The following is a 15,683-nucleotide window of genomic DNA, read 5'->3' as shown; positions in this document are numbered from 1 at the left end:
ATAATAAGTATGCAGCACTTAATAAAAGGTCAAATAAATAGGCCTATAAAATAAATACATTTTTAAAAAAAACAGTGAAATTATAATAATATGAGCAATAGATCAATAGATCACAGCAGTTGTGCTGTGTCCTGCACGTCATTGCTCTCATCCATGGCCAAAGCAAAAAACTCGAATTCTGACGCTTTCTCATTCAGCTGGTCATACACGTTGTCCCCCAAATCTTCGGTTCGCCTGGTCATAGTAGACGCGGAGAGACTCACCGCGTTGAGCGCATCCTTCTTGTCGGGACACACCTCCTCGGCCACAGCAAGCATGCATACTTTAACAAAGTCCCCATCAGTAAACGGCTTTCCATGGGTAGCTAGTAGGTGAGCTACGTTATAGCGAGCTCGGACAGCAGCCTGGTTGATCTGGGTTTGGTGAAGGAATACATTCTGTTGTGCAGCCAGTCCGCATTTCATCCTCCGAATCCTGTCTTCTCGTTTGCCCTCGCAAACTAGCATACTCTTTGTGGCGGGTTTCGTAGTGACGACGCAGATTATATTCTTTGAAAACCGACACACTTTCTTTACATACAAGATAAACTGCACGGTCCTTACACTGAACGAAAAAATAATCGGTGGTCCACTGTTCTTTAAAAACTCTGCACTCTCTGTCAACTTTTCGCTTACCGCTAGCCATTTTGCTGTCCTGAACACTGACAGTTCTCTGCGCGTGCGCTGCCTGTCACTGCTTGATCGCGAGCATATGACGAAAATTCGGAAAATATGAATAGTTCATTTTATAACTAAATATCAATTTTAATTGATAAAATCAACAAAATACAAGATGCAGACATGTTATTATTTGCCAAAAAGCAATTTAAAAAAATAGGCCATGACCACTTTTGGGGATTGCCTCATAGGGCCGGTTCAAGTGGTGGGGGGCAGAGGGGCTGGGGGGCCGGTCAAAGGGGGGGTGGCGGGCCGGAGTCGGCCCGTAGTTTGATGACCCCTGAACTATGGGATCAAGCACAATTGATCAAACTTTCTGTTGCATCAGACAGGACTGGTTAAGACAGTCTGTTGGAGGAGCTGCAAAAAAAAAAAAAAAAAGTGTTCACCATTTTCACTGGGAGGGGGCAAATTCAAATCTCAAAGATGCCACAGCCATTAGTGACTGAGACCCAGGACAGCAAAACTGGCTGTGCTCTTTGGGTGGGAGGGATGGCACACCCCTCTGCAAATTAGTCAATCATAGGCATCTAAGAGCTCGTGTGTACGAAAGGGAGTATAAGTGCACTTTCCTCCAAGTGTTTTACACTGCCCTGTGACGCAGCAGTTCGAAAAGATGTGTTAGGCTGCCTTCACATGTTTGGTAGCTTTTGTACAGGGGAGAGTCGGCTGGTGGGAGGGAACTGGTAAGTGACCAGACTGGTGAGAAAACAGGGAGAAAGTGTTTGTGGGAATGGATGGGATTACAAGTAGTCAAACTTTCTGTGGAAGCAGGACTGGTCAGGATTGCCTGTGGGAGTGCACGGCATTAGTCAGAATTCCTTCAGAAATCGGATTTTTAAAAAATTAATCCACTCTATCACACCTTTACCTTCAGTGATCTGTTCAAAGCCACACTGTGAAGAAGACATGTACAGGTCAGTAAAAATGTCCTGATTCTTTGGATGCTGGTATTCCATTTCAGTGTTGTAGTCGAGTCACTAAACCTCAAGTCCGAGTCCAGTCTCGAGTCCCTGGTGTTCAAGTCCGAGTCAAGTCCAAGTCATTTAAAAAAAAAAAAAAAAGAGTGGAGCCTTGTTCTCAGACTCGAATCGCACCATTTGACGGTGGCTGTTATAGCACCATTAACATTAGTTTGTTCCTGAACATGACGTATGAACAGGTGAATGTGCTTCTCTTCATCAGGGAGCGTGAAGTATTCTGCCATAGATGGTTGGGAGACGGATATAAGTGCAGAAGGTATGTTTATTAATACAAGTGAAGACGGTAAACAATCCAGAATGGCAGGCAAAATCATAAAACGGTGAAACAGGCAATAGGTCAAGCGAGGCACAAACAGACTATCGTAGACTCAGCAGAATCAAAGACAAGAAACAGGAAATCAGGGATCAGGAAACCAAACAAGGAAATAAGGGCTTGGTAATGTGGCAGCAACGCAACTCAATACTTCGCAAACTAAGTGCGTTTTCACAGTTTTTATATAGGCGTACTGATCCTGTGCAGGTGCAAGTCGTTTACGGCACAGTGGTGTAAGTGCTTAGCATGGTCACCTCACAGCCAGAAGGTTCTGGGTTCAAGCCCATGTGGAATTTGCATGTTCTCCCCGTGTCTGTGTGGGTTTCCTCCGGGTGCTCCAGTTTCCCCCACAGCCCAAAGACTGTGTGGTTAGGTTAATATGGGACGGCCTTGGGCTGAGGTGCCCTTGAGCAAGACACCTAACTCCCAACTGCTCCCCGGACGCTGTTAGTATGGCTGCCCACTGCTCTGGGTATGTGTGTGTTTTCACTGCTTCAGATGGGTTAAATGCAGAGAGGAATTTCACAAGTGTGTGATGAATAAAGTTGTGCTTTCTTTCTTTTTTCTTTCTTTACAGCACGCAAGATTCCGCTTGGCGCACCCGAGAGCCGCTCTTGCACGAAATTAGTACAAAAATTAAATGTAGATATAAATATCTCATCTCATTATCTCTAGCCGCTTTATCCTGTTCTACAGGGTCGCAGGCAAGCTGGAGCCTATCCCAGCTGACTACGGGCGAAAGGCGGGGTACACCCTGGACAAGTCGCCAGGTCATCACAGGGCTGACACATAGACACACACAACCATTCACACCTACGGTCAATTTAGAGTCACCAGTTAACCTAACCTGCATGTCTTTGGACTGTGGGGGAAACCGGAGCGCCCGGAGGAAACCCACGCGGACACGGGGAGAACATGCAAACTCCGCACAGAAAGGCCCTCGTCGGCCACGGGGCTCGAACCTGGATCTTCTTGCTGTGAGGCGACAGAGCTAACCACTACACCACCGTCCCACCCAGATATGAATATCTTGTGCCAAATTATTATGGCATGTTACAGAAAATAAAGAAGAAATCCAAGTCCTCATCTCCAATTTATGGGTCCGAATGCAGTTAATGCACGAGTCCAAGTCAAGTGTCCTTAAAATTAGGACACGAGTCGGACTAGAGTACTACAAGCCTGGTCCGTTTACATCAGGGGTCACCAAACTACGGCCCGTGGGCCAGATCCGGCCCGTGGGCCAGATCCGGCCCGCCACCCCCCCCTTTGACCGGCCCCCCAGCCCCTCTGCCCCCCATCACTTGAACCAGCCCTATGAGGCAATCCCCAAAAGTGGTCATGGCCTATTTTTTTAAATTGCTTTTTGGCAAATAATAACATGTCTGCATCTTGTATTTTGTTGATTTTATCAATTAAAATTGATATTTAGTTATAAAATGAACTATTCATATTTTCCGAATTTTCATCATATGCTCGCGATCAAGCAGTGACAGGCAGCGCATGCGCAGAGAACTGTCAGTGTTCAGGACAGCAAAATGGCTAGCGGTCAGCGAAAAGCTGACAGAGAGTGCAGAGTTTTTAAAGAACAGTGGACCACCGATTATTTTTTCGTTCAGTGTAAGGACCGTGCAGTTTATCTTGTATGTAAAGAAAATGTGCCGGTTTTCAAAGAATATAATCTGCGTCGTCACTATGAAACCCGCCACAAAGAGTATGCTAGTTTGCGAGGGAAAACAAGAGAAGACAGGATTCGGAGGATGAAATGCGGACTGGCTGCACAACAGAATGTATTCCTTCACCAAACCCAGATCAACCAGGCTGCTGTCTGAGCTAGCTATAATCTAGCTCACCTACTAGCTACCCATGGAAAGCCGTTTACTGATGGGGAATTTGTTAAAGTATGCATGCTTGCTGTGGCCGAGGAGGTGTGTCCCGACAAGAAGGATGCGCTCAATGCAGTGAGTCTCTCCTCACCTACTATGACCAGGCGAACCGAAGATCTGGGGGACAACGTGTATGACCAGCTGAATGAGAAAGCGTCAGAATTCGAGTTTTTTGCTTTGGCCATGGATGAGAGCAATGACGTGCAGGACACAGCACAACTGCTGTGATCTATTCCTCATATTATTATAATTTCACTGTGTAGCGTGTATCGAGTGTGGGTGGAGCACAGAGGACGGCAGGACAGCGTTTGGAGGCAGACAAGGTGATTTATTTTTATAACTTTTCAGTCTAATAATCTTATTCATTCATTCACACACACACACTCGTCTGGTCCCGGGTTGCGCTCCCTCTCCTCTCTCTCTGCCTCCTTAAATAGGGAGCGGTTACTGGGAAAAAACACACACAAACAGGTTAATTATCCTCAGGTGTCGCGATTCTGCCACTCACCTTCCCCGGCTCCACCCTCCTGTCACAGACCGGCGCTTGACCACGCCCCCGCTGCCACATACCCCCACCGCCCGACTCAGGCCGGGCGCTCGTCCGGCCCACAGCCGACTCCCCCCCCTTGACGGGAGAGGAAGTCCGCCACGAGCATCTGCGCCCCCGGCCTGTGGACCACCTTGAAGTTGAAGGGTTGGAGTGCCAGATACCAACGGGTGATTCGCGCGTTGGCATCCTTCATGCGGTGGAGCCACTGGAGGGGCGCGTGGTCCGAACAGAGAGTGAAAGAGCGCCCCAGCAGGTAGTAACGGAGGGCGAGGACCGCCCACTTAATCGCCAGGCACTCTTTTTCAATTGTGCTGTAGCGCCCCTCACGCACTGACAGCTTCCGGCTGATGTACAGGACCGGGCGGTCCTCCCCCTCCACCTGCTGGGACAAAACGGCCCCCAGCCCTCTGTCCGACGCGTCGGTCTGCAACACAAAAGGGAGAGAGAAGTCAGGGGAGTGTAAAAGTGGCCCCCCACACAGTGCAGCCTTTACCTCAGAGAAAGCCCGCTGGCACTGCTCCGTCCACTGGACCGGATCTGGCGCCCCCTTTTTAGTGAGGTCAGTCAGCGGGCTGGTGACGTCCGAATAATTAGGTATAAACCTACGATAGTAGCCAGCCAGCCCCAGGAACTGCCTCACCCCCTTTTTGGTCTTGGGCCTCGGGCAGGCCGCAATCGCTGCTGTCTTATTAATTTGGGGACGCACCTGCCCGTTGCCCAAGTGGAAGCCCAGATACCGTATTTCCACCCGCCCAATCGCACACTTCTTCGGGTTGGCAGTGAGTCCCGCCCGCCTCAGCGACCTAAGGACGGCCCTCAGGTGTTGTAGGTGCCGCTGCCAATCATTACTATAAATGATGATATCATCTAGGTACGCGGCCGCATAGGTGGCGTGGGGCCGGAGGACCCGGTCCATCAGCCGCTGAAACGTAGCAGGCGCCCCAAACAGCCCAAAAGGAAGTGTGACGAACTGGTGTAAGCCGAACGGTGTGGAAAAGGCCGTTTTTTCCCGGGATAATGGAGTCAAGGGGATCTGCCAATATCCCTTCGTCAAATCCAGTGTCGAGTAAAAGCGAGCCGTGCCTAGTCGATCGAGCAGCTCATCAATACAAGGCATTGGGTACGCGTCAAATTTAGACACCGCGTTGACTTTCCTATAGTCCACACAGAACCGGACCGAGCCGTCGGCCTTGGGAACCAAGACCACCGGGCTGCTCCAGTCACTGTGGGACTCCTCGACGATGCCCATTTCGAGCATGGCCTGAAGTTCTTCCCGAACCACCTTTTTTTTGTGTTCGGGTAATCTATAAGGACGGCTCCGCACTACCACCCCCGGGGGCGTCTCTATGTGGTGTTCTATGAGGTTAGTGCGACCGGGCAGGGGCGAGAACACATCCGAAAACTCGGCCTGCAACTGGGCGACCTCCGTGAGTTGGGTCGGGGAGAGGTGGTCTCCACAGGGGACCGGAGAGGTACGTGATGCCAATGACCCTTTTTGGACCTCCGGCCCCAGCTCCGCCTTCTCCGGAACTACCGACACCAACGCCACGGGGACCTCCTCGTTCCAGCGTTTCAGTAGATTGAGGTGGTAGATCTGTAGCGCCCCCTCCCTGTCTATTCGCCTAACCTCATAGTCGACGTCCCCGACTCGCCGTGTGACCTCAAAGGGTCCTTGCCACTTGGCGATTAATTTGGAGCTCGACGTGGGCAACAGGACGAGTACCTTATCTCCCGGAGTGAACTCTCTAAGGCGCGTGCCCTTGTTGTACAGGCGGGCTTGCCGTTCCTGGGCCTGCCGCAAATTCTCCTGAGTTAGGTGTGTGAGCGTGTGGAGTTTTGCGCGCAGATCCATAACGTACTGAATTTCGTTTTTGCTCGGTGAAGGTCCCTCCTCCCAATTTTCCCGCAGTACATCTAAGATGCCGCGCGGCTTACGCCCATAATAATTCAAACGGGGAGAACCCCGTGGAGGCTTGGGTGACCTCTCGCACTGCAAACAACAAGGGTTCGAGCCACTTATCCCAGTTACGTGCGTCCTCACTTACGAATTTTTTGATAATATTCTTGAGGGTGTGGTTGAACCGTTCAACTAAACCGTCCGTCTGTGGGTGATAAACGCTGGTGCGGATCGGCTTAATACCCAGTAGCCCATACAGTTCGCTCAGTGTTCGTGACATAAACGAGGTGCCTTGGTCAGTCAGAATCTCTTTCGGGATTCCAACCCGGGAGATGACGTGGAAGAGGGCCTCCGCAATACTGCGTGCTGAGATATTGCGAAGAGGCACCGCTTCCGGGTATCGCGTTGCATAGTCCACCAGAACCAATATAAAGCGGTACCCTCGTGTTGACCGATCTAATGGCCCGACGAGATCCATCCCAATTCTTTCGAACGGGGTCTCGATTAATGGTAGGGGGCGCAAGGGCGCTTTTGGAATGGCCGCTGGATTTACTAACTGGCATTCGCGGCACGCCGTACACCACTTACGGACGTCACCGCGAATCCCCGGCCAATAGAATCGGGCCATTATCCGGGCGAGTGTCTTATCCTGCCCGAGGTGTCCAGCCATGGGATTAAAGTGAGCCGCCTGAAATACCAATTCCCGGCGGCTCTTTGGAATTAGCAATTGGGTGACTCGCTCTTTCGTCTGAGTGTCCTGCGTCACTCGGTATAACCTATCCTTCAAAATGGAGAAATAGGGGAAGGAGGGGGTGGCGTCCGGCTGGAGCATCTGACCATCGATTACTCTCACTTGGTCAAACGCGTGTCGCAGAGTCTCGTCTCGCGATTGTTCCAGTGGGAAATCCGCGAGGGATTCCCCAATAGAAAGAGGAGGGGCCGGTGGCTCCTCACTCTGTCGCGGAGATGACGTAGACGGCTCTGCGACCGCAGCTCCAGCCAAAGCGACACCGGGACCCTCCCCTGTTAACCGGCAGGACCCACTCTTTATTAGGCGTGCCATTAAACCCCGAAATCCCGGCCAATCAGTCCCCAAGATCAAAGAGTGGGTAAGGCGAGGATTAACCGCCGCCTTCACTATCGATTTCTCCCCTCTGAAATGTATGTGGACCGACACCAACGGGTAGCTGTGAATATCCCCGTGCACACACAACACCTTCACCCCTTGTGCTCCCCCCAATGCCTCGTCTTGCACCAGGCTTTGGCGGATCGAGGTCTGATTGCAACCTGAATCCACCAACGCCTGATATGTAGCCCCTTGTACACTTACCGGTATGCGATACGCTCCGGCCCGATCAAGGGCAGCCTCTGGCGCGTCGGGGATCCGCACCACCGCCCCCACCTCCATCGCTGCACACTGTTGCTGCAGGTGGCCCGGATCCCCGCAGCGCCAGCAAACCGGCCCGGGCCTTCCCTCTGCAGCTGTGTTCTGGGGCTCACTCACCTGAGGGGGGGGAGAGACAGACACAGAAGGGAGAAACGGGAGGGCACCACGGGTGCGGCGGGCCGGCTGGGGTGGAGCCGGCCCCCGCCTCCGCGGTGGGGGAATGGGGCGAGGACGGGACACGGGAGGAGGGGGGGGAGAGAGAGAGAGAGAGAGAGAGAGAGAAGAGGAGAAAGAAGATGCTGTCGTCCGCTGTCCTGCTGCCGGAACAGCCGCCAGATGATCCTCCGCCAGTCCCACGGCCTGATCCAGCGACGCCGGGCGGTGGCACTGGACCCACTCCGCGGTTCCAGCTGGTAAGCAGGCGATGAACTGTTCCAGCGCCACCTGGTCGATGATTCCCTTGGCGTCGCGATCTTCGGCCCTCAGCCACCGCCAGCAGGCGTCCCGGAGCTGCTGGCCGAACGCGAACGGGCTGCCGACTTCCTCCATCCGCAGCGCGCGGAAGCGCTGGCGCTGCTGCTCCGGCGTGCACCCCACGCGCTGGAGGACAGCCCGGCCAAGGTCGGCGTAGGCCAGCCTGCGATCGGCGGGGAGCTGTAGCGCGGCCAGCTGCGCCTCTCCTGTCAGGAGGGGGAGGAGGCGCGCCGCGCGCTGCTCCATCGGCCACCCCGAGGCTTCGGCGACCTGCTCGAACAATGTGATGAAAGCCTCAGGGTCGTCCTGCGGGCCCATCTTGGTCACGGTGAGGGGAGACGGGCCCGCGGCCGGGGCGCTGGTGGACCCCGCCGACGCGAGGAGACGCCGGAACGCCTCTCGATCTTCCTGCTGGGCCAGCACCAGGGCTTCGAAGCGGCGCTCCTGCTCCTTTCGGAGCGTGACAAGTGCCTGGTGCTGGCTCTGCTGAGCCGTGGCGAGAGCGTGGACCAAGTCCGCAAACGGGGAGGATTCCATGGGGCTGCTGTGTTGGTGCTCCACCTTTTCCCGGGTTTCGGCACCACTGTAGCGTGTATCGAGTGTGGGTGGAGCACAGAGGACGGCAGGACAGCGTTTGGAGGCAGACAAGGTGATTTATTTTTATAACTTTTCAGTCTAATAATCTTATTCATTCATTAACACACACACACTCGTCTGGTCCCGGGTTGCGCTCCCTCTCCTCTCTCTCTGCCTCCTTAAATAGGGAGCGGTTACTGGGGAAAAAACACACACAAACAGGTTAATTATCCTCAGGTGTCGCGATTCTGCCACTCACCTTCCCCGGCTCCACCCTCCTGTCACAGACCGGCGCTTGACCACGCCCCCGCTGCCACACACTGTTTTTAAAATGTATTTATTTTATAGGCCTATTTATTTGACCTTTATTAAGTGCTGCATACAATTATTATTTATATTATTAATAATATCAACAGGCCTACCTACAATTTATAATTTTCCACTCACCTTTGCCAGTGTCAATCACCTCAAATAGGCAGATGTTTCTTACCTTGACAGCTTTGATATTATTTTTATTAGAAAATAAATAAATGGAATATCAGTGGTATATCAAATTAAAACAAAAGTGTGAAGACTTGATTACTACTTTTGCAAACCACTAGTAAAGATAAACAAATATGTGCCAGGAATCAAGTGTTGATATAGTAGTATGGATATAGTAGTGGGGATGGCCGTGCCAGGCTAGTAATCTCTACTACACAATGAGGCCTGCTGGTGGTCATATTTGTCTGGGTCATACAATTCTATGTGATATAGCTGACCCGACCCCGGCCCCCATCACAGTCAGGAACGACAATGTGGCCCCCAGAGAAAAAAGTTTGGTGACCCCTGGTTTACATATTAGAAAACATTTCCTGCATTACTTACAACCAAAACTCTCTAAAAAGCCATTTTCATGTTATAGGTGAAAGTCAGGAACCCAGTACAGGATGCTGTTTCTGCATTGCAGTGTGGATGGAAAATTAACAGTTTATCCTACAATAGCATGCGTTGTTGTGCCTTTGTAACACAACAGCTTTAATAACATAGTAGTTTTTGTGCTATTTTTGTCTACTTTATTACTGTAATCTTATCACCAATACCTTCAGCAGCATATTTTATCACTGGGGAACACAATTTTTGTTGAGTTAGATCTGACAGCTGTTTTTAACTAATTTTTGGGTGCGGAATCCAAAAATGATCTCAGTTTTTCTCCATCACGTCAAGTTTTTGAACTATAGGATCCCCGTTTTCTTAAAAAATATGAAAAATACTGTACTTAACAGATATGTGCTTGTTTGATAAAAATTTACAAATATTGACATACAATGAAATATGAAAGAAACAGGCATGACTGCAATGTTTATTTAACACTTATGCTTTTACAAAGGATATGGCTACTGTAATTATAACTGTGTGCAAGAAGAAGGAGAAACCTTTATTCGTCACATGCACACTTCAAGCACAGTGAAATTCATCCTCTGCATTTAACCCATCTGAAGCAGTGAACACACGCACACACTCAGCAGCCACACCAAAGCGCCCGGGGAGCAGTCAGGGGTCAGGTACCTTGCTCAAGGGCACTTCAGCCCAAGGCTGCCCCATGTTAACCTAACTGCATGTCTTTGGATTGTGGGGGAAACCGGAGCACCCCCACGCAGACACTGGGAGAACATGCAAACTCCACACAGAAAGGCCCTCACCAGCTGCTGGGTTCGAACCCGGAACCTTCTTGCTGTGAGGCGACCGTGCTAACCACTACACCACCGTGCCACCTGTGCAAGTAGTTAAGGTAAAAATTTACGTTTATAGCTCTTTCTGGAGTGTTCAACTTGAGGACTATCACGTTTGATGCTCCAACAATAGTCAGCCATCATATGTACATCCCATCTACCCTGATAACGTTCTTCCATAACCTTCAAATAGTCTTACTACAGTGGAATTTTGCTTATCTGGAGGGTAAACTGTGGAGAAAAAACTTGTGCTAGAAAAAAAAAAACTGACTGCAATTTTGGAATCAGCATGCCAATTTTAGTTTTAATATCAGCATAAAAATCTAACTCAACAGAAAAAAATTTTCAAATTGTTCCCCAGTGTATAATCAGAAAACATGTCTGAGGTATTAAATATACATGAAGCATGAGTTTTAAGTGCGCATGCGCAAAACCACTGGTTTGGATAGGAAAGAAATCTAGTGTCCTTTTGTTATTCTGTGGCAGTGTTAAAACAGCTCATAACTGACAATAAAACTGTTCATAGTAGATGCAAAGTCATTAAATAACTACCTAATGTCGATATTAAATGAATATTGTCCCATACCTGCCGTTGGTCTTGGCTGGTTTTCGTTTCTCCTCATGACAAAATAATAATAATAATGTGGTAGTTTGGTCTATCAGACGGTAATGTTCCAGTGGGGTTTTGAGGTAAAGAAAAGCAATAACCTGTAACACAAGCACTAACATCAATACTTAGGTCATTTACATTACAAAACATCAAATTTTAGATACTCGACATAGGAGACGACAGCTAATGTCAGGTCTGTCACAAACTCCATAGCTATGCTAGCGTTAGCTTCGCTACCAATATCATACCGAACCGGTACATTTGCGCCTTCTGTTCGGCTTAGAAAAATATATATGTCGAATATTCTACAATGAGTGTCAAGAACACACCGTATTTTCTCGGGAAAATTACCGCGGATACACATTAAACCGTGAAGAACTGTTTGTTTGTAGTATGGGCTAGCTAGCTAGCTACATCGTCAACCATTTTATTCCTAAGCGCGCGCGTGAAGAAGGTGCGCGAGGAAGCCGGAAGTGTCCCTGTTTTCGCGGGAAACTGAAGACTACCACAACACTAACACATTACACTATAATAATAATAATAATTATTATTATTATTATTATTATTATTAATATACTGCTACAGTATATGAATAATATTAGTATTAGTAATAAAAAATACTAATAATAGTATTGTAATATCACTACTATTACAGCTATACGTGCTATATGGTTTGTAGTATGTAGTGACTGAGTGGATGAAAATCTTTCTAGAATATTCTGACCCAGTGAGAATCAGTCTGCATGATTGCTCCATGTTGGGAGGGTTTTTTACCAACTTAATTCCAATAAACGTATGTGAGAAAGCAGGGGCGTAGCTAGGGGTTGGGGATCCTGGGGTGCCCGTGACCACCCCTTTGTCGGACCATACATTTTTTCAATAGCCGCATAAGAATATTAGAAAAGCAACCACTGTAATTTTTCTAACTTTTTTGTTTAACTAGATCAGCCTTTCTCAACCGGGGTGCTGTGGCACCCTGAGGTGCCGTCTGGCTTCATTAGGGGTGCCGTCAAAAAATTATATATTCTAACATTGAAATAAATAAAATGAATTGAAATTCCAAAAAACGATAGTTGGGCGGCACGGTGGTGTAGTGGTTAGCGCTGTTGCTTCACAGCAAGAAGATCCGGGTTCGAGCCCCGTGGCCGACAAGGGCCTTTCTGTGCAGGGTTTGCATGTTCTCCCCGTGTGGGTGTGCTCCGGTTTCCCCCAAAGACATTCAGGTTAGGTTAACTGGTGACTCTAAAGTGAGTGTGAATGGTTGTCTATGTGTTGGCCTTGTGATGACCTGGCGACTTGTCCAGGGTGTACCCTGCCTTTTGCCCGTAGTCAGCTGGGATAGGCTCCAGCTTGCCTGCGACCCTGTAGAACAGGATAAAGCGGCTAGAGATAATGAGATGAGATGAAAATGATAGTTACTCTAATGCAGATCATTGCCGCCTCATGCATCATCAAAATTTGTCTCACGGCCCCCTTTCCCATGTCACAGCGTGACTGCGTATATTTTATATGGGGGTGCCTTGAGAATTTGCATACTTCTGAAGGGTGCTGTGACTGAAAAAAGGTTGAGAAACGCTAAACTAGATTGTCACCTCAGCCTCATTAGGGTTTCTACTGTATAATCATCATCATCATCATCATCATATCTTGTCATGCCAGCACTGCAGCCAGTTCAAGACTTCTTGGTTAGCTTCATATAGGTCTTGATTGGTGACATTCAGACCCAGTTCGCACTCACAGAGAATGTGTCCTATAGTTTGGTTAGGATGACCATATCGACACTCGGCTGAGTTCACCCGTCCCCATTTCAGTAGGTTGTCTTTAGTTCTACCTACTCTGCTCCTGGCTCTGTTCAGAGCAACCCATTCCTTTCTGGGCAGGTGAGTACCATGATGTAGGGACTCGCAAGGACTCTGCAGAGCTTCATTTGGTGGTAGAGTGTCGGAAGCTTTCCAGCGGCCTAGTCGGTATTTGGCAGAGTCCTTAAGGTTTAGATTCTGTACAACCATGAAGCTCTTTCTGGACTTGAGTCTTCTTCTTATATCTTGGTAATGGTGTAGAGGATGTCTTGGGTCTTGCTTTTGTAAAAACTTCTGGGTTCTGGAATGAGCTTCTCGTCGGATGGAAGGTATATATACCTGCCAATACCTGCTAGCCGGTATAGTGCTGATAGGGGTGTAGGTTTCAGCACTCCTGTTATGATACTGTAAGTGGTATTAAGCTCAGCATCCACTTTTCCAACATGGCATGACCTTTCCCATACCGGAGAGCAGTATTCTGCTGTAGAGTAGCATAACGCCAGAGCAGTAGATCGCAAGGTGTTGGCGTCAGCTCCCCAGTTGAGAGTTGTTAGGTTGTTGAGGAGATTGTTAGGGTTTCTATAACCTTGTATGGACTTCCTGTGGTTTGGGCATGAAAACCCAGTTCTGCGCAAGCGCAACACGATCACACTAGAAAGCATGGTCAAGCTGCCAGTGTAGCTGCGGTCTTTTTAGTTGCAAATTATGAGTATTTCCTCGTGTTAATAATTCGCCATGTCAAAACAAGCGAAACTTTCCTCCTTCTTTCAACGTGAAGAGAGGTAAGCAATTTATTATATATTTTTTCATCAAAGTTGCATGTTGTGGCTTCGAAGCTAAGTTTTAGTGTGCCGTTTCTAGAACACAACATCAAGAAAACGTGGAAGAATACGCTATGGCAGAGCGATCGACACGGACAAGATCGTTGACATCTTTGCCATTCGTCATCAACAACGCCTTTTACTTAGAAACATTTTGGCCAATGAGCAGTAAGACAATAAGAATAGAGAGCTCTGCATCGGTTGACTAAGGTAAGATGTCGAGCCGCTATCCATACATTGCCGGATAAAGCTGATTTGGCCTAATCATTGTCCGACATCTCAACAGCTCGCAACATGAGAAGAAAGAATGATGCAAAGACCGTGTTATTCTCTCAAATGTATTCAATGTATTTTTTCTTTTACAAACCTGCAGGTATGTACTCAGGCTGCCAGTCAGTGTGTGATCCCCCCTTTGAAAAATCCTAGCTACACCCCTGGAAAGCATTAATACAGCCCATTCTACAACCCCGATTCCAAAAAAGTTGGGACAAAGTATAAATTGTAAATAAAAATGGAATGCAATAATTTACAAATCTCAAAAACTGATTTTGTATTCACAATAGAACATACACAACATATCAAATGTCGAAAGTGAGACATTTTGAAATTTCATGCCAAATATTGGCTCATTTGAAATTTCATGACAGCAACACATCTCAAAAAAGTTGGGACAGGGGCAATAAGAGGCTGGAAAAGTTAAAGGTACAAAAAAGGAACAGCTGGAGGACCAAATTGCAACTCATTAGGTCAATTGGCAATAGGTCATTAACATGACCGGGTATAAAAAGAGCATCTTGGAGTGGCAGCGGCTCTCAGAAGTAAAGATGGGAAGAGGATCACCAATCCCCCTAATTCTGCGCCGACAAATAGTGGAGCAATGTCAGAAAGGAGTTCGACAGTGTATAATTGCAAAGAGTTTGAACATATCATCATCTACAGTGCATAATATCATCAAAAGATTCAGAGAATCTGGAAGAATCTCTGTGCGTAAGGGTCAAGGCCGGAAAACCATACTGGGTGCCCGTGATCTTCGGGCCCTTAGATGGCACTGCATCACATACAGGCATGCTTCTGTATTGGAAATCACAAAATGGGCTCAGGAATATTTCCAGAGAACATTACCTGTGAACACAATTCACCGTGCCGTCCGCCGTTGCCAGCTAAAACTCTATAGTTCAAAGGAGAAGCCGTATCTAAACATGATCCAGAAGCGCAGACGTCTTCTCTGGGCCAAGGCTCATTTAAAATGGACTGTGGCAAAGTGGAAAACTGTTCTGTGGTCAGACAAATCAAAATTTGAAGTTCTTTATGGAAATCAGGGACGCCGTGTCTTTCAGACTAAAGAGGAGAAGGACGACCCAAGTTGTTATCAGTGCTCAGTTCAGAAGCCTGCATCTCTGATGGTATGGGGTTGCATTAGTGCGTGTGGCACGGGCAGCTTACACATCTGGAAAGACACCATCAATGCTGAAAGGTATATCCAGGTTCTAGAGCAACATATGCTCCCATCCAGACGACGTCTCTTTCAGGGAAGACCTTGCATTTTCCAACATGACAATGCCAAACCACATACTGCATCAATTACAGCATCATGGCTGCGTAGAAGAAGGGTCCGGGTACTGAACTGGCCAGCCTGCAGTCCAGATCTTTCACCCATAGAAAACATTTGGCACATCATAAAACGGAAGATACGACAAAAAAGACCTAAGACAGTTGAGCAACTAGAATCCTACATTAGACAAGAATGGGTTAACATTCCTATCCCTAAACTTGAGCAACTTGTCTCCTCAGTCCCCAGACGTTTACAGACTGTTGTAAAGAGAAAAGGGGATGTCTCACAGTGGTAAACATGGCCTTGTCCCAACTTTTTTGAGATGTCTTGTCGTCATGAAATTTAAAATCACCTATTTTTTCTCTTTAAATGATACATTTTCTCAGTTTAAACATTTGATATGTCATCTA

At 48.1% G+C, this 15,683-nt stretch overlaps 1 protein-coding gene across 3 annotated transcripts in view; it reads right to left on the bottom strand.

The window, feature by feature from the left end:
• Positions 1 to 11,525, bottom strand: part of LOC132875520 (spermatogenesis-associated protein 22) — a 32,570-nt gene extending 21,045 nt beyond the window's left edge. For all 3 annotated transcript variants that reach the window (XM_060912350.1, XM_060912351.1, XM_060912352.1), the window contains exons 1-2: positions 11,431 to 11,525; positions 11,078 to 11,199 (exon numbers count right to left, since the gene is read on the bottom strand). In XM_060912350.1, coding sequence (XP_060768333.1) covers positions 11,078 to 11,114 — 37 coding nt within the window. In that variant the 5' untranslated portion in view covers positions 11,115 to 11,199; positions 11,431 to 11,525. The remainder of the gene's footprint in view (positions 1 to 11,077; positions 11,200 to 11,430) is intronic.
• Between the last annotated feature and the right edge of the window lie 4,158 nt (positions 11,526 to 15,683).

Source organism: Neoarius graeffei, chromosome 28 (assembly GCF_027579695.1).
Source record: "Neoarius graeffei isolate fNeoGra1 chromosome 28, fNeoGra1.pri, whole genome shotgun sequence".
Classification (NCBI taxonomy): Eukaryota; Metazoa; Chordata; class Actinopteri; order Siluriformes; family Ariidae; genus Neoarius; species Neoarius graeffei.
The sequence above is the reverse complement of the archived record's forward strand: the minus strand, read 5'-3'. Positions and strand labels throughout refer to the sequence as shown.